The sequence below is a fragment of the Scyliorhinus torazame genome, chromosome 3, assembly GCF_047496885.1.
Source record: "Scyliorhinus torazame isolate Kashiwa2021f chromosome 3, sScyTor2.1, whole genome shotgun sequence".
NCBI lineage: Eukaryota > Metazoa > Chordata > Chondrichthyes > Carcharhiniformes > Scyliorhinidae > Scyliorhinus > Scyliorhinus torazame.
In genome coordinates this window covers 18,853,316-18,872,854 of record NC_092709.1, presented here as the reverse complement: position 1 = coordinate 18,872,854, position 19,539 = coordinate 18,853,316, and the positions used below count along the sequence as shown (strand labels likewise).

The 19,539-nt window shown below is 49.1% G+C and overlaps 1 protein-coding gene across 1 annotated transcript in view; it reads right to left on the bottom strand.

Moving 5' to 3' along the window:
* Nucleotides 1–19,539, bottom strand: part of LOC140408320 (probable E3 ubiquitin-protein ligase HERC4) — an 80,363-nt gene that overhangs the window by 11,682 nt on the left and 49,142 nt on the right. The window contains exons 15-19 of the mRNA XM_072495354.1: nt 19,030–19,113; nt 18,055–18,180; nt 5,940–6,077; nt 910–1,076; nt 211–277 (exon numbers count right to left, since the gene is read on the bottom strand). Of these exons, the coding sequence (XP_072351455.1) occupies nt 211–277; nt 910–1,076; nt 5,940–6,077; nt 18,055–18,180; nt 19,030–19,113 (582 nt within the window). The remainder of the gene's footprint in view (nt 1–210; nt 278–909; nt 1,077–5,939; nt 6,078–18,054; nt 18,181–19,029; nt 19,114–19,539) is intronic.

Genomic DNA, 19,539 nt, shown 5'->3' with positions numbered 1-19,539 from the left:
TGGGATGCTGCATGTGCCACGGGAGGCACACACAGCACGAGGTTCACCTCGGTCCCCTGGGCTGGAGTGTACACTGCTTGCACATTGCTGATTCTGGACAGTTCCTTTGCCACCTCCGGCTTGTCCGGTGGACTTTTCAGTTTAGTTCAATTTGTTAATACTTTGAAAGTAAGCTGATTCGCAGCGCGCGCGGTACGACAGCAAACTTACGGTAAAATCCAGACAAAACTCATCTTCTGTGTCATCGTACTCGTAGTCAAGGACTTCCTGGAGTGAACTGAATTACCAAGAAAAGATACAGAAATAGAAATGTAGTCAGTGAGATTTGCCATTGTGTTGCTAGATTTGCATCGGACTTTGCAGCCAATTGCAAATTGATTACTTTCCATTGATAAGAAAGAGCTCAGCAAAAGAGACTTGCAAATGTTACATGGAAGTTGTAATATTTGTCAGAATGAATTGTAATTTGAGGTGTTATTTTCCCCAGGACACTGAACCAGGCCAAAAGGTTCATTTTAAAGAAGTGACTGAGAGGATAGGAGATAATTTGGTGGATTAAAAAATGGGCAGCACGGTAGCACAGTGGTTAGCACTGTTCCTTCACAGCTCCAGGGTCCCAGGTTCGGTTCCTGCTTGGGTCACTGTCTGTGCGGAGTCTGCACGTTTTCCCCGTGTCTGCGTGGGTTTCCTCCGGGTGCTGCGGTTTCCTCCCACAAGTCCCGAAAGACGTGCTTGTTAGGTGAATTGGACATTCTGAATTCTCCCGCTGTGTACCCGAACAGGCACCGGAATGTGGCGACTAGGGGATTTTCACAGTAACCTCATTGCAGTGTTAATGTAAGCCTACTTGTGTCAATAATAACAGATTATTATTCTTATTAGTTGTGTCAATGTTTGAAGTTCACTCACTTTCCTTCTACTGGTGAGAGTTCCTTCAGGTCTTCCAGGGTAGGCTGCACTTGGAGCAGCTTTTTGTACAAAGCCAGCGGGAAGTTAAAGTTGCAAATAAAACCATTGGACACAGCAAGTCCGCAGAGAATTCCCACGTGATAAAATACATCGTCCCTTTCTGGTTCCTGTGTGTATTTAAAAACAATTAATTTGTAAAATCCTTGCAGGCAATTTCCTAATAACAGAATCATTGGGCGTGATTTAACGGAAAAGGTTCTATGTGTCGTATCGGGCGCGATTTCCTGGGTGCAGCCTGATGGCCGAGCCGGCAAGACCGTGATCCATATTTGATGGCACTTAGTGTCGGAAATTATCCCCCACGAGCTTCACGGTGGAATTGGTTGTCCCACCAGGTGATTTGCCTGAGCTGTTCCCGGCAGCTCTCCACTAACAAGGGAGAGCTGCTCATAAACCGCTCCCTCCAAATCTGCTCCCCAGCACACCCTGGCACCCACTAGCCACCCTCTGTGGACAGGAGCGCAAACGTCTGGCTCACAGTGCCCTCTCTCTGTCCCCTCAGGAGAAGTTAGCCCACAGGGCAGTGGAGGAAAGGGCCCAGACAGGTAGCAGGATTCCGGTCATCAGAGTCCTCATCCCCTATGAGGAACCGTCCCTGGAGATCACTGGGTTGGCTGAAGAGAGAGAAGTCACCGACAGAGAGGTTGGTCTGCACCGCAGAGGTGATGATCCACTGTCCCTTCACTGTGTCTCAAGTGAGTTATTCATGCCAGACAAAATCATCCTTCCCTCTCACTGATCACATGTCCATTCTCTCGCAGGATCTCCACCTGATCATAGAAACCCTACAGTGTCAAAGAATGCCATTCAGCCCATCAGGTCTGCACCGACCCTTGGCAAGAGCACCTTACTTAGGCCCACGCCTCCACCCTATCCCCATAACCCTACCTGACCTTTTGGGCAAAAGGGGCAATTTATCATGGCCAATCCACTAACCTGCACATCTTTGGACCGTGGGAGGAAACCGGAGCACCCGGATGAAACCCACGCAGACACGGGAGAACGTGCAAACTCCACACAGTCACCCGAGGCTGGAATTGAACCCGGGACCCTGGAGCTGTGAGACAGCAGTGCTGATCACCATGCCACCATTCCGCCCTGATGGGGCCACCTGAGGTCACATCCTCCACAGCCCCCCGGCCCCGCTGCCACCTGGGTGGCGAGCTCCAAGGAGACCACCGTCGAGACGTCACAGCTGTCACCCCCACACTCCACCAGCACAGAGACCCGCGCCTCGGTGGACAACACTAGTGGACAAGCTTCTGGGGCACAATCAGGTGAGCATCATGTAGTTGCTGCTGCACATTGGACGGAGGCGGGAACATCCAAGGTAGACTACAGTCAGAGGCCTGCTGGATCCCAGGACTCAGCTGAGTCCCGGGAAGGTGCCGAGTCTCTGAACAAGGTTATCCCAGAGCTGATGCAGACGCCAGGGCACGGCCGTGAGATTCAGGAGGGGATGTCAGAGACACTTCAGTGAGTGCATAGCTGATTGGAGGAGTCAAAGGCCAGGGGATGAGGAGACAAAATGCGTGGCACTGAGGCCAACATTGCTCGGGTGGCATCCGCAGTGGGAAGCCTGGAGCACGAGCTCAGCGTCTTGAGTGGTGGTGTCCAAGGTGTGGCTCAGTCTGTGCTGACCATGTGTAAGGGCCTCGGCATCATGTCCCAGTCGGTGAGGGACATGTCCCAGATGCAGGCGGACATTGTCGAGGGACTGCAGAGCGTGGTCAGCCGCACGTGGACATTGTCGAGGTTCTCCGGAGCATGTCCCAGTCACTGAGGAGCATTGGCAAGGGGGTCAACACCATGTTGCAGACGACGGGGCGGTACCGGGATCGGCTGAGCCAAATGATGCAGAGGCCTCTGGAGCTCAGTCCAATTGCCTCTCTATCCCATGGAGACCCCCAAGGCCCTAGGGGAGCCGTTCAAGAGGGGGGAGCGCTGGAGGCAACCTAGTGCCTTTCACCAGGGAGGTGATGGCGGTCTCACCCAAAGTGGCCCCCCCCCCCCTCCCCCCGACATTGGCGCGTCTCAAGGTCGGCGGGCAGAACAGGGTGGCACGGCGATGCCAGTGACGCTGGTAAGTTGGCCTGGGCCCTCCTGCTCCAGGCCCCCCAGAGGATGCCCGCCACGAAAGACCACAGGATGCGGAAAGCAGCCGGCTGCCTCCCCCTCTGATGTGCATCTTGGGGACACAGCTAGACATAGCAGCAGAGCACGGACGCTTCAGAGGATTGAGGATCACTGAGTGGGCACACGGGTTGGTGGGCGAGGCACCATTGGTAGCTCTGGGTGGCGGTCCTCCTGGTCAATTAAAATGCGCTGCACTTGATACATGTGAAGCCTCTGTCATGTTATTCTTCACAGCGGGCTGGCCGGCACCCCCTCCCCATGTTGCCCTCTGCTCCTCCCACCCCAGTGCCTCCCGGGCATAGTGTTCCTACAAGAAGAGCCCCCAATGCAGAACATGTGCAGGTGGTGGGTAGGAGCGTGCTGTCAGCAGAAAGACAGGAGTCAGACTTTAGTATAAACTGAAGAGCACCAGAGCGTTCCTCACAGCGAGTGATCATCACTCTCCTGCCTTGTATGGTGACCCGCTGACCATGCCGTCACAGACCCTGGGAGGGTGGAAAAACGGGGGCGTGTGTGAGAGATTTGGGGAATGGGTGGGAGGGTGCTGGTTGGAGGTGGGTGGCCAATAGGGGAGGGGGTGATTTGGGGGAGTTGGTGGGGGGGGGGGGGGGGGAAGGAAGGATTGGGGGGAGGGGGTTCTTTGAGGGACAAAGCCCCGTCCTATAGAAGCGGGCGAGGATGAGGGCCTCCCTGGCCCTCCGGGCATGCCGAACCGTCACCGCCGCCTCCTTCCTCCAGCTGCTCTTGTGGGTCCTCCCCGGGCTTGTCCTCCAGCCCCTCCTGGTCCAGCTACTCCACGTCCTCCTCAGATGAGGCCACCTATCCCTCCTCCTCCAGCATGTTGCCTCGCTGCTGTGTCAGGTTGTCTAGGGCACAGCAGACCACCACAAAGCGGGAGAGCCTCTTGGGGGTGTACTGCAGGGCACCACCAGAGCGCTCCAGGCATCGGAGCTCCATTTTGAGCAGTCCGGTGCACCGCTCAATGACAGCACGGGTGGCAACTTGAGCCTCGTTATATTGGTTCTCCGCACTGGCATCATTAGCCAGGTCCTCAGTGGGTGCCACTTATCTCCCGAAAACCCCTTCCTGTTAATGAAGGGCACTCCCTGATGACCTGATGTGCGCAAGGCGACATGTGTGCCATCAATTATCCCCTGGATCTGGGGCATCCTGGCGATGGCGGAGAATCCTGCTGCCCGGGCATCTTGATGGGCTTGGTCCAGCTCAAGGTTGATGTAGTCAGCTGCCCGGGCAAACAGGGCACCCTGACTTCACTGGCGAGTAGAGCTCATTAGTGCAGGAAACGGGACTAAGTGCATCTTTGGCGGGGCGTTCCTCACCGAGGCCCAGAAATGAAGCAGTGTCCCGTTTAATAGCGGGGTCCTTCTCGGTGCTGCAAGCGCCGGGAAACAACCCGACTAAACTCGCCCCACAAGGGACTCTGTTTCATTTCAGTCAAATCGCGCCCATGGTTTGACAAGAAACAAAAGAACAAAGAAAAGTACAGCACAGGAACAGGCCCTTCAGCCCTCCAAGCCTGTGCCGACCAAAGCAGTGTCTTAAAATTAAGGCAATACGGGTAATTAGCTGAAAAGCAATGGGCTAATTCTTATTTTATTATTGACAAGTGATAGATAATTGGCCATTTTTCCAATAATTGGCTAAGGTGGGCTTTCAATATTGTGCGGTATATAAAATGGGGACCGGAGAAGCCAGTCTGAGGAGTTAGGTCGAACAGAGACAGAGAGAAGAAGAAGAGTGATGGTTTGTGGAGAGGTGCTGGGAGCTGTCTTCAATGTTTCCGGAGTTGGTCTGAGAAGCCTGGTGAGATGTCCGTTCAACTTTTAAAAGGTTAAGCTTTCCTGGGCGGCAAGTGGCGCAGTGGTTAGCACTGGGACTACGGCGCTGAGGACCCAGATTCAAATCTCGGCTCTGGGTCACTGTCCGTGTGGAGTTTGCACATTCTCCCCGTGTTTGCGTGGGTTTCACCCCCACAACCCAAAGATGTGCAGGCTAAGTGGATTGGCCTCGCTAAATTGCCCGTTAATTGGGAAAAACAAATTAATTGGGTGCTCAAAATTTATTTTTAAAAAAGGTTAAGCATTCCCGTCTTACTGTTAATTACCGCTAATTGCTGTTGATTGATGCGTTGCTCTTCATCTGGCTTCTTGCCTTTTTAATGGTGAATAAACTTTCTGAATTCATAATTTAAAGTGCTCTCTCGTCATGTGATTATGTTACTAGAACCAGACGTGATTTACGATAGGAAGGGGTTATTGCAACATGAGGTCATAGATCATAGTAGATCATAGAATTTACAGTGCAGAAGGAGGCCATTCGGCCCATCGAGTCTGCACCAGCTCTTGGAAAGAGCACCCTACCCAAGCCCACACCTCCACCCTATCCCCATAACCCAGTAACCCCACCCAACACGAAGGGCAATTTTGGACACCAAGGGCAATTTAGCATGGCCAATCCACCTAACCTGCACATCTTTAGACTGTGGGAGGAAACCGGAGCACCCGGAGGAAACCCACGCACACACGGGGAGAACATGCAGACTCCGCACAGATGGTGACCCAAGCCGGGAATCGAACCTGGGACCCTGGAGCTGTGAAGCAATTATGCTACCGTGTTGCCCCATAAATCTTGTAGAGTGACGGTGGAAGCCCAACTCAGACCTTGTTTAGCTCGACCACAGCGCATCAACTCTACATCGACTTTGCTTCTGGGAAGGGTAGCCAGGGGGTGTGAGCCACACTGCTGGTGTGCGTGGCCTTTTTGGAATCTCTGCTGCCCGCCTTTCTGGGTCACGCGGTACAATAAAGCCTTACCCAGCTGGGAAACCAGAGCAGCTCAGAATCCTCAGAGCGCTGAAATATCCGTCCGTTGCTGTGTAGTTCCCGACCGAAGAGGGTGAAGAATTCCTGCGATACCCCAGGGCCGTAAGATGCTTCACCTGTAAATCTGACCTGAAAGGGCAGAATACGGATGAAAACACCAAAAGAAGCGAAAATATTTCAGAGTTTTGCCTCCTGTTTCCATTTTTATACAGTTTTGTTCAATGAGATATATATTTATATATAAACAGTTCCTCATTCCTGATATATTGGCAGACTACAAAGAACCAAACTCTTGTTGGTCTTGTTTTGTTTTGTTTTACTGAGTATCTGGCATAGGTGAGAACTGATACAAAGAACGGGTTGGTCGATCTCCATAGCATTGCAATTCGGGAATCAGTTATCTATAAGCTTACATAATAGTAACAGCATTGACCCTGAAGAACTATGGTGTCCACCAGAATCTTCTAACTAGTGTGGACAGTAGTCATACTGTGAATTAGGCTGGGCCCCTGATAGGCTGGTCCAGGCTCTTGCTTCTAATTTGCACAGGGCCTAGTCTGCAGCAGAGTTTCCACCTGCCCCAGTGTCGTCTGTTTAGTTGTCACAGAGGAGCCCAGAAAGGAGGGGGGGGGAGCTCTACGAGATGTTGTACAAGGCTGAGCCGGTTGGGGAGGCGGGGGATATGGGGCGGTTTCTGGATCGGTTGGAGTTCCCAGAGCTGGAAGAGGGGGAAGAGGCAGGCACTGCAGGAGCCTTTGGGACTGAGCGAGGTGATGGATTGTATCAGGGGAATGCAGTCGGGGAAGGTCCCAGGAACAGACAGCATTCCGGCGCAGCTTTACAAGCAGTTTGCGACAGAGTTGGTCAGTGAGGCAGTGGAGGTGGTTGGGTGGGCGGGGGGAAAGAGAGAGAGAGAGAGAGAGAGAGAGAGAGTTGCCAGCAGCATTGTCACGGGTGTTGAATCGTTGATCCCTGTGGTAATACCAGGTATTGCAGTACCGGAGAGGTGAATGACCATTGGCTAACGTACATAGCTCCGCCCTGAGAGGCGGGGTATAAGAACCCATGCCGTCCCAGCAGCCTTCACTTTCTGTATTGAAGCTGCTGGGTACAGTTCTAGCTGATTAAAGCCGATTAGATATGACTCACCTTGTCTTGAGAGTTATTGATCGTGCATCAATCCCGAAGAAAGGGGGAAGGACCCACTGGAGTGTGGTCCTACAGGTCCATCTCTTTGTTGAACACGGATGTGAAAGTATTGCCGAAGGTGTTGATGGGGAGGTTGGAGGGGTGTGTGCCAGAGGTGGTCTTTGAGAACCAAACATGTTTTGTGAAGGGCAGGAAACTCTTCAGTAACATTAGGAGGCTGCTGAATGTAGTTATGACTCCGTCAGAGGGGTGGGCACCGGAGGTTATTGTATCCATGGATGCGGAGAAGGCCTTTGACTGGGTAGAGTGGAGTTATTTGTTGAAAATTCTAGATAGGTTTTGGGTTTGGGCCGAAGTTTGAGGCATGGGCTCGTCTTTTGTTTGCATTCCCGGTGGCTAATGTGCGTACGGCCGAGACAAGTTCAGCATGGTGGCACAGTGGTTAGCACTGTTGCTTCATAGCGCCAAGATCCCAGTTTCGATTCCCGGCTAAGGTCACTGTCTGTGCGGAGTCTGCACGTTCTCCCCGTGTCTGTGTGGGTTTCCTCCGGGCGCTCTGGTTTCCTCCCACAAGTCCCGAAAGACATGCTTGTTAGGTGAATTGGACATTCTGAATTCTCCCTCTGTGTACCCGAACAGGCGCCGGAATGTGGCGACAAGGGGATTTTCACAGTAATTTCATTGCAGTGTTAATGTAAGCCTACTTGTGACACTAAAAAATTATTATATTATTAATATTTTGGGTTAAAGGGGACGAGGCAGGGGTGCCGGCTGTCGCCGTTGTTATTTACGCTGGTGATTGTGCCCTTGGCGATGGCCCTTCGGGGGTCGGCCGAGTGGCGAGGGATTGTGAGGTCGGGGGAAGGAAGCACCGGGTGTTGCTGTATGCAGATGACTGCTGTTGATTGTGTCGGACCTGCTGGAGAGTATGGGCAGCATTATGGGCCTGCTGGAGAGATTTGGAGCCTTCTCCGGGTATAAGTTGAACATAGGGAAGAGCGAGGTGTTTCCGGTGAATGCGTCGGGGCAGGGGGCTAGTTTGGAGGTACTACCATTTAAGGTGGCAAGAGAGAGGTCCAGGTATTTGGGGATTCAGGCGTCATATGAGTGAGCCACGATGCAAAGGTGACAACATGACTGGCGTAGGTTTAAGGGGGATTTTAAGAATTGGGATACTTTGCATTTAACATTGGCAGGGAGGGTGCAGGTGGTAAAGATGAATGTGCTGCCAAGGTTCCTGTTTGTCTTTCAGACCCTCCTGATCTTTATCCTTCAGGCCTTCTTTCGGAGGGTGGAAGCACTGATTTTGGAGTTCATATGGGAGGGGAAGGTACCGAGGGTGAAGGAGGCTTTGCTGCAGAGGCAGAGACATAAAGGTGCAACCGAACCTGAGGCATTATTACTGGGCTGCGAACATGAAGAAGGTGAGGCGTTGGAGAGGGGTGGGGGGAAGTGGATCAAGTTGGAGGAGGAGTCCTCTGTCGGGGGTCTAGTTTCAGGGCCCTAGTGACGGCCCCATTGCCGTTAGCCCCGGGGAATTAGACGGGGAGTCCGGTGGTGCAGTCGACTATTAGATTTTGGAACCAGCTGAGGAGGCATTTTGGGCTGGATAAGATGTCGGTGTTGACACCACTGTGTGGGAACAACAGATTTAAGCCAGGGGGAGATGGATGGGATGTACGGGATGTGGAGGGAGGCGGGGAATGGGTTAGGGATATGGTCTTGGAGGGAAAGTTTGTAGGATTGGACGAGCTGCCCAGGGGTAGAGAGTTTAGGTATACGCAGGTGCGGGACTTTGTGCGGAAGGAGTGACAGACCTTCCCCAGTTGCCGGAGTACACATTGTTGGAGCTGCTGCTGCTCTCTGATGACTTAGGGGAGGACAGGATCGGGGACACATCCGGGGGGTTGGAGGAGCAGGGCAAGGCACAGGCGGTGAAGATAAAGCGAAAATGGGAGGAGGAGAGGGGAGGGAGATAGGATGGGGGACGGGGGACTCTGGTGTGAGGTGACGCGGAGAGCGAACTCAACCTCCTCCTGCGCGAGGGTGAGCTTGATTAAGTTCAAGGTGGTGCACAGGGTGCACATGACTCGGGCGAGGATGTGGGTTCTTCCAGGGGGTGGCTGAAGGGTGTGAGTAGTGTGGGCGGGGGACGGCGAATCATGCTCACTGTTTTGGGGGCTGCGAGAAGCTGGAGTGTTTCTGGGAGGCAGTGTTCGGGATGTTATCCAGGATAGTGGAGCGGGAGGTCAGGCCGGACTCTGTGGTGGCGATCTTTGGGATTTCGGAGGAGCCGGAGCTGCTGGATTGGAAGGGGGCCGATGTTGTGGCCCTCCGCTCACTGACTGCCCGGTGAAGGATCCTGTTGAATTGGAGGTCGGTTACACCACCGGGGATGGTGGGGGCCTGGCTAGGGGACCTGTACGACTTTCTCCGGCTGGAGAAGAGGGGGTCAGAAGAGGGCTTTGACGTGGGATAGAGGGCTGTTTGTGTCTTTAATTGAGGAGCTGTACATTGTGGACAAGGTGTGCGGGGCGGGGGGGACGGGGGACGATGACTTAAGAATGTCCGTAACTTTGTCATGCTTTCCCTCGTAGGGCTTGCCCTACTGCCGCACCTTCTCCTTTGCCGGGTGTAGTCCATCCGATCCACACAAAACCCCAAATATGTAACTTCCTTTGCGGAGAAAACGCACTTTCCCCTGTTGAGACGGGTGCTCATCTCAGAAATTCGGAGGAGGACTTTCTCCAGGTTGCTCAGGTGCTCCCTTTCCGTGGCTTCAATGACCAGGCCATTGCCAAGTGGACCGCTTCACACGATAGAAACTCTCAGGGTGTTCTCCATAATGTGCTGAAAGATTTGGCAGGTCGATGCCACTCCCATCGGCAGTCTTGTGTATTCATAAAGGTCCCTGTGGGTATTAGTAGCTATGTAAAACGAAAGTAAAACGCTGACAGACAGCCCAGCTCCACCCACTCTCTGACATCACTGCAGTAATAAATACCCATTTCTTAAAGGTACTCTCACTACAGATATTTATATACACACCCATTTATAAACACCCATTTCTTAAAGGTACTCTCACATGACACCTCCCCCAAGAAAAGACAATAAACCATCAACTTCAAGACGGTTTCATTTTTCACCGTTTCACTATCCTTTAAGAAATGCACATAGTAAATATACTTTTTCGTTTGAAAAAAAAAACAACACACGCAAACAGGTACAACAATATAGTCAATGTTTTGCTTTTCCCCGACTGGAATCCTTCTCGATTGACAGTCCCTTTGAACAAGAAGGTCTCTGCACGATCCATCCATTTCTCTACGCCTCGGCATTTCTCTTTAAAGTCAGATACATTAGTTCAATCTGATCACAGAGTCCCTTGCAATTCTCCAACACAGGAGCATTGGTTATCACAGCTTTCAAGCAGTCAAATGCCTGTTGAAAGTCTGCTGTCCACTGAAATGTTTGACCTTTCTTCAGCAAGTCCATCAGTGGAGCAATCACGCTACAGAACTTTTGCATAAATGTTCGATCAAATCCACTCATGCCAAGAAATCGCATTATTTCCCTTCGTCTTGAGGGTATTGAAATAGCCTCAATAACTGTTGGTTTCACATCCTGTGTGACCATTCGACCCTGTCCAATTGTATGGCCAACGAAAGTGACTTGGGCTCTTCCAAATTCACTTTTGGCTAGGTTGATCACCAAACCCGAAGTTTGATCGAATAACTCCATCAGATGTTTTAAATGTTCTTTCCATGTCTGGCTGAAAATTACCAGATCGTCGATGTATACTGCACAATTGGGTAATCCTGAAACAACTTTGTTAGTTAACCGTTGAAATGTGGCTGGGGCGTTTTTCATGCCAAATGGCATAACTTTGAATTGATATATACCATCTGGAGTCACCATCTGGAGATTTTGCTGAAATGTCCTTCGCCTTTTCCGATAAAGGTACCTGCCAGTAACCTTTAAGTAAATCCAGTTTGGAAATAAAAGCTGATTGTCCCACTTTCTCAATGCAATCCTCTAAACGTGGGATAGGATAAGAGTCCGTTCTTGTAACTGCATTAACCTTTCTACAGTCCACACACAACCGTTGGGTACCGTCTGGTTTAGGTACCATCACTATGGGTGAGCTCCATTGGCTGCAACCCACTTCAATTATGTCATTTTTAAGCATACTCTCAATCTCTTTGTTAACCTGTGCCAATTTGAAAGGGTTAAGTCTGTATGGCTGTTGTTTGATTGGAACAGCATTTCCCACATCTACATCATGTATAGTCATTTTAGTACTTCCCAATTTATCTCTACAAACTTGCCCACATGATATCAATAACTCTTTCAGGTCAGTTCATTTTTCCTCTGGAAGGTAACTCAACAATTTATCCCAATTTTTAAGAACATCCTCATTTTCCAGTTTAATTTGAAGTATGTCAAATTCAGTCATCTGGATTTGGTTCGAGTTAGAATCATTAAAACCTCCTTTTTCTCTCCTTCCCTTTCAAAGTACCTTCTAAGCATATTCACATGACACACTCGGCGAGTCTTCCTTCTATCTAGTGTTTTTACCACATAATTCACCTCACTTAATTTCCTTTCAATCTGATAAGGTCCTATCTTTTAAAACCTTGCTTTTAAAGGTTCACCTACCACTGGTAACAACACTAAAACTTTATTCCCATTGGCAAAACTACGAACTTTGGATTTCTTGTCCGCTATCTGTTTCATCATATTTTGTGCAACTTTAAATGTTGTCTAGACTATTCACCTGCTCTATTTAATCGTTCCCTAAAATTTGACATGTAATCCAATAATGTAATTTCCGATTTCTCACTCACCAATTTTTCCTTAATCAATTTAAGTGGTCCTCTTACCTCATGACCAAAAATTAGTTCAAAAGGACTGAATTTGGTTGACTCATTAGGTGCATCCCTAATTGCAAACAATACGAATGGGATTCCTTTATCCCAATCCTCTGGATAATCTTGACAATAGGCCCTCAACATTGTTTTTAATGTCTGATGCCACCTTTCTAACGCTCCCTGCGATTCTGGATGGTACGCAGTTGATTTAAATTGTTTTATTCCGAAACTATCCATAACGTCTTTGAATAACCTCAAAGTAAAATTTGACCCTTGATCCGATTGTATTTCTGGTAAAGAATTTAAATAATTCCTCCACAATCATTTTAGCTGTAATATTACGTCCTGGAATGGCCTCTGGAAACCTAGTGGACACATCCATTATAGTCAAAACATATTGATTCCCACTTTTTGTTTTAGGAAGCGGTCCTACACAATCAATTAGAACCTTTGTAAAAGGTTCCTCAAATGCTGGAATGGGTATGAAGGGTGCTGGTTTTATCACTGCTTGAGGTTTCCCTATCACTTGACATGTGTGAATGATTGACAAAATTTAAATACATCTTTATGTAGTCCAGGCCAATAAAAATGTTTCTGGATTTTAGCTTGAGTTTTCCTTATTCCCAAATGACCTCCCATGTGCAACTCGCAACAGCTCCTTTCTATACCCTACCGGCAATACTACTTCTGCCCACTTTTCATTGACCTGCATATGTAAAGGTCTCTATTTTCTCATTAAGACATCACTTTTACGGTAATAACACTCTGGTATACACACAGATTCCTCTTCCATGTATGCTTTCTGATACATCCGGTTTATTTCTACATCTTACTGTTGTAACTCCGCCAATTTTCCTGAACTAAAAATATCCGCCTCATCTTCACCTCTTCTTGTTCTTTTTCAACCATTTGATCAAAAATCATTTCTGATAATTGCACTTTAACTTCAACTTCATCTTCACTCTTTGATTTCTCCTCTTGTCTTAACCTGTGACTTTGTGACCTTGTTACCGCGCAATCCGGAAAAGTCCCAGGATATTCGTCCTTCAACACTTCAGTTGTCTGGTTTTGCACCGGCTTATCAACCACAGTAGGCATCACTCCCACTTGCGATCCAGCTATATCATTACCCAAGTTAAACTGTAATCCTGGACAAGATAGTTTCTCTATTACTCCTACTATTACTTCACCACTCTTCACTGGACTTTCCAACCTTACCTTATATAATGGAACGCTACTCCTCTCACCCTGAATTCCACATATCATCAACTTTTCTGGCAACATTCTTCCCAAACTACATAACTCCTCATCTCTTACCATCAAAGATTGACTAGCTCCTGTATCTCTTAAAATTGTGACTTCTTTACCTGCTCCTCCTGGTACACATGAGTAAACCGTACTGGTCAGGTGATCTTGTAGCCTTCACCAGCAGTGCATAGGGGACCTGGCAGCCCTGGAAGTACTTAGCTTGGACCCGGAGGCCCAGCCTAATTTTGGCCACAATTTTGCCCAGGCCTCCCTGGAAGACTTCTGGGCACTTCTCCAATACTTCGTAAAGTCCTCCGGTGCCCTTCCGGAAGATCTGTTGCTAGCCTAATTTAAGGCGTTGTAGCCAGTCACGGCCCAGCAGGCTCAGTCCAGGGCCCTTCACTATTATTAACGGCAGCCTAACAGAGTACTACTGGTTGGGTACTGGGGTCACCGTCGTAACCGCTATGGCTAGGGGTTCCCCCATATAGGTCACTAGACTTGTCTCAGTGTCCCGCAAGCTGAACCACTGAACTCCAGTCTCAAAAATCTTTCTCCCAATTACCGAAACTGCGGCACCCGTGTACAACTCTATCTCGAACGGGTGGACGTTCACCTGGGCGCTAATCCCGATGGGGACCAATCGTGGCGCGGCAATGAAATGAAATGAAATTCGCTTATTGTCACAAGTAGGCTTCAAATGAAGTTACTGTGAAAAGCCCCTAGTCGCCACATTCCGGCGCCTGTTCGGGGAGGCTGGTACGGGAATTGAACCGTGCTGCTGGCCTGCCTTGGTCTGCTTTCAAAGCCAGCGATTTAGCCCTGTGCTAAACAGCCCCAATGCAAATCAATCACATACATTCTCATTATCGGGTTATTCTAAGTGGAGGGTCCGGGATCTGGGCTGACGTCTCCCTTGGGCAGAGCAGCGAGTTTGCTGGCTGGCCTATAGTTCCCTATCCCTGCGGTTCCGCCGGCCACAAGTTCCACACCACCTTGGATCATCCTCGATCGATTCTGGGAAGAAGTCCCACCTGGCTGTAGTGGCCCTTGACTAATGGTTCCGGCGGTGTTCCGGGCCTGGGCAGGGTCCCTAGGGCCCCAGTTGCAGGGGGCGCTGCGCACCTGAATGGTGGGCATCCTACGCTGTTTACCTCCCTGGAGTTCCTGGACTCCCTTCTCTACCGTGAGAGGGAGATCTCAGCGGCCATATTTAGGTCCAGCAATGGCTCGGCCAGCTGGGTGGCCGTATTATTTACTCCACATACAAGGTGATCCCATCGTACCTAGGATAGGGACAGCCCATAGTCACAAAACTCTGCCAATTAGCACAATTGCACCAAAAACCTGGTAACGCACTCCCCTGGGGTATTAAATTGGTATCTCTGTACGTTGACTTTCATGCATCAGTGCAGACCCGATGGGCTGAAGGGCCTCTTCTGTACTGTATTTTTCTGTGATAACTGATGGCTTGGGGTCATTATGGTGTGCCACGAGCGCCACTAGCTCTTCGAAGGTCTTGTGGAGTCTGGGACCATGGGGTATGTCAGGCTCTTTATGACGTTGAAAGTGGGGGCCACACAGGCGGCCAGAAGAATTACCGTCTGGCGATCATCCCCAACAATAGCATTTGCCTTTAAAATGTAGTGCATACGTTCCGCGTACTGAGTCCAGTCCTTTACACCTGCATTGAATGTATCGAGTATGCCAAAGAGTGGCATTTTCATGATGGTGCAAACCTTATTCTTTCGTGAAGAGAGGTGGCTGTGCTCCAAATGTTTAGCAGCCACGACTGTAGTTCCGCTGTATCCTCGTCGCCAATTTAGTCACCGAGGAGTCCAGAGCTCGTACTCCATGAGGCTCGCGGGGCGATTAGTCGGGTTGTCCTCGTTGGGGTTATAACAGTCTGCGTCAGATGGAGCACGGCGGGTTGTGGGGGGGGGGGGGGGGGTGGGGTTCACAGAACAGAAGTTTATTCAACCCCAGCTTGCAGTTCACCAAGCCTCAGATATTCGAGGTGAAAGAAACACAGGATTATCTCTGCGGGAGAGGCTGAGGATGGGGAAGATACAAAGCAGGTGCTAGATTGCCACTATTTTAACCCTGACATTTCACCTTGCCCTGGATCGAGGCTGTAGCTAAGACGTAAAGGCCATCAGCCGCAAGAGTGGACGAGCCACACAAATAGCTTTCAATTGTCTCTTTAATGGCTTACTTGCTGGTGGGCATGCTTCCAATTCTCGGTCACGCTGACTAAAATATCGCATGAGCGCACAATGATGTTGGGATGCGCATCTGACGTCTTCTTGCGTGATTGCACATGTTTCCGGGTTGCCCGAGCAATGTGAAATTCTGGACTTGACGTGGACTCTTGACCAATTCTGCCTCGGCTCCAAGATTGATCACCTCATGTTACAACCCCAAAAAACTAATTGAATGGACCCACTTGCCCCTGTAAAATTCAGTGGCTGGTTCGAGCTTCTCTTCTTGTATAGCCCCTTCTCCCCACTCCTGATGTGTCCATAGGGGCAGGTTAAATGCACAAAATGTTCAGGTCCTTTATTTCGTGTGCGCAATTATCAACATTTCCCACTATAACACCATTTATAACGGAAGTTGCCATCTGTAAACTTTTCATACTGCAATCCCTGTCCCACAGAGATAACACAGTGGTTTCGGAAATTGCGAGCTAACAATTAGCCAGATGAAATCTAATGACTAAATGGAAACAACGTATGATCTTAAAGTGGGGATAAAGTTATATTTGTGCATGCAGCAGTAGAATTGCCCCTCTGCCCTCTAACCCCACTTCACCCAAGGACAATATTTTGTTTATATATGTCAAAGGAGGGACATTGCCATGGTCTTGCATTAAAAGTATCAATTCAATTTATCCCCATCCTCAATGATGGAGGAGCCCAGCATATTGATGCATAAGATAAGGCTGATGTACCTGCTACAGTCTTCAGCCAGAAGTGCCAAGTAGATGATCCATCTCGACCTCCTTCAGAAATCTCCAGCATCACAGATGTCAGTTTTTACCCAATTTGATTCACTCCATGTGATATCAAGAACAGGCTGAAGGCATTGGATACTGCAAAGGTTATGTGTCCTGACAATAGTACTGAAGACTTGTGCTCCAGAGCTTGCCGCACCTCTAGCCAAGTTGTTCCAGTACAGCTACAACACTGGCATCTACCCGGCAATGTGAAAAATTGCCCAGGTGTGTCCAGAACACAAGAAACAGGACAAATCCAACCCAGCCAATTACCGCCCATCGGTCTACTCTCGATTGTCAGTAAAGGAGTCATCAACAGTGCTATCAAGCAGCACTTACTCAGCAATAACCTGCACGTGGACGCTCAGTTTGGATTCCGCCAGGGTCACTCACAAAAGGGCTGAACTCCAAAGGTGAAGTTAGAGTGACTGCCCTGGATATCAAGGCCGCATCAATGAGCCGCAGCAAAACTGGAGTCAATGGGAATCAGGGGGGGAAACTCTCCGCTGATTGGAATCATACCTGGCACAAAGGGAGGTGGTTGTGGTGGTTGGAGGTCAATCATCTAATTTCCAGGACATCACTGCAGGAGTTTCTCAGGGTAGTGTCTGAGGTCCAACCATCTTCAGTTGTTTCATCAATGACCTTCCGTCCATCATAAGATCAGAGGTGGGGATGTTCGCTGATGATTGCACAATGTTCAGTTCCATTCACAACTCCTCAGATACTGAAGCAGTCCATGTCCAAATGCAGTAAGATCTGGACAATATCCAGGCTTGGGTTTACACATGGCAAGTACCATTCATGCCACACTAGTCCTAGGCAAAGATTATCTCCATCAAAAGAAAATCGAACCATCTCCCCATGACATTACCATTGCTGAATCTTCCATTATCAATATCTTGGGACTACCATTGATCAGAAACTGAACTAGACTAGCTCTATAAATACTGGGACTACCAGAGCAGGTTAGAGGTTAGGAGCTTTGCGTAGAGCAATGAACCTTCTGACTCTGCAAAGTCTGTCTACCACCCACAAGGCATAAATCTGGAGTGTGATGGAATTTTCCAATTGCCTGGACGAGTATAGCCCCAACAACACTCAAAAAGCTCCAGGTAAGTATTTGATTGGCATTCCATTTACTGCCTTCAACATTCACCTCCTTCACCACTGACACACCGTGGCAGCAGTGTGCACCAACTACAGGATGCGCTGCAGCAACTCACTAAGGCTCCTTTGCGAGAACGTTCCAAAGTCACAACATCTACCACCTAGAAGTACAAGGACAGCAGACATATGGGAGCATCACTTCCTGTAAGCTCCCCTCCATGCCACACACCATCCCGACTTGGAAATATATTGTCTCCCCTTCACTGTCGGTGGGTCAAAATCCAGGAACTCCTTCCCCAACAGCACTGAGGATGCTCCTACACCACATGGAGAGCAGCGGCTCAAGAAGGTGGCTCACCACCACCTTCTCAAGGGCAATTAGGGATGGGCAATAAATGTTGGCCTAACTAGCGATGCCCGCATCCCCCCTTCCCATTCCCCCAGTGGTTGCAATAGCTTCCAATCCACTGAGCCTGTTCTGCGGAAAATCATCTCTGCACAACTAACTCAACTTCTGTGGGTACAGATTTTGCTGGTGTTTTGGCTAAAATTAAATAAATTAAAATGGGAACTGAATAACATCTTTTGATTTTGTGTGCAATTTCAACAGACATTGATTAACAGGTAAAATGATTGTCATGTAGTCGTGGCTTTTTGACGATTTGTCACGACAAATATTTCACAGGTGAAATAAATTCTAGTCATTCGTCAACGAGAGCTGGGTTTCTACCTGAATTCGAGGCCCACAAAGATATAATCTGGTGGATCTTAAGCCTTCCAGAGCATCCTGAAGAATCATTTGTCTTGCCACCTGCAGACAAATGGGTTGATTTAAAGCCAGCGGATTGTGTGCTGTCTGAAAGAAACGAAGACTTACATTTATATATAGCACCTTTCAGAGCAACTGGAATCTCAAAGCGCTTTACATAAAATAAAATGGGAAGTTGCCATAGTCACAGGTGACCATCGGCTGCTTTTCCCTTTGATGGGGGAAAGCTGACTGGTGGTGATTTAACCGGAGGGTCACCACACCTCAGACGAGGGGCTAGGTTGAGAAGGCATGAATAACCTCAGCCGGTACAGGAATCGAACCTGCGTTGTTGGCCTTGCTCTGCATCACAAACCAGCTGTCCAGCCAACTGAGCTAAACTGGTCCCCTACATAAAAGGACTTTATGACGTGTCATCACTGTTGTCTCAGCCCCACAACCCAAAAAACATAGAATCAGAGAATTTACAGTGCTGGAGGAGGCCACCGGCTCTGCACCGGCCCTTGGAAAGAGCACACTACTTAAGCTCACGCCTCCACTTAACCCAGTAACCCCGCCTAACCTTTTTGGACACTCCGGGCCAAACCGCCTAAACTGCACATCTTTGGACTGTGAGAGGAAACCGGAGCACCCGGAGGAAACCCACGCAGATACAGGGAGAACGTGCAGACTCGGCACAGACAGGGACCCAAGTCGGGAATCAAACCTGGGACCCTGGAGCTGTGAAGCAACTGTGTTAACCACTGTGCTATCGTGCTGCCCACTGCATAGCGAAGGTGGATTAGCCATGCTAAATTGCCCCTTAATCGGAATTTAAAAAAACACATAACCTAAAGACTTTAAAGTGCCATCATGTTGAAACCTGCATCATTGCATATGATATATACAGATATTCAAATATTAGGGCCTACTTCTGCAAAACACTTCAATACATACCCATTGCATTGCCCGTGCTGACCACCAGTTCAATAATTCAAGCTTTGCTTCCGCGTCAAAGATGCAAGGATATGCAATTAATTTCTGTATGATGAATGGATGAAAGAAACACATTTTATGTATGCTGATCAAAATGTGCTTAATATATACCTCTAAAAAGTAACAAAGGATTCCCATCTGAAATATTCCCCCTATTAAGATTTCCCGTTGCACGATCAATGACCACTAAAGCGAGGTTGTAGTCCGACTGAAGGCTTTAATAAGCTAGATGTTTCCCCCAGCAGCTCAGGTACAGAAAGAAGGCTGCTGGGGCGGCACAGGCTCTTATACCCCGCTTTGCAGGGTGGAGCTACCATACAGCTTGACCAATAGGAAACATACAATATCTACCAATGGTGTTCCAGCATTACCAGGTACCGTAATACCTCTACATAGACTACCACACTATCTTTTGATGTTGTCTTAATGCTTCAATTCACCACTTACCTACGACCGTGGGACATTGCAAAT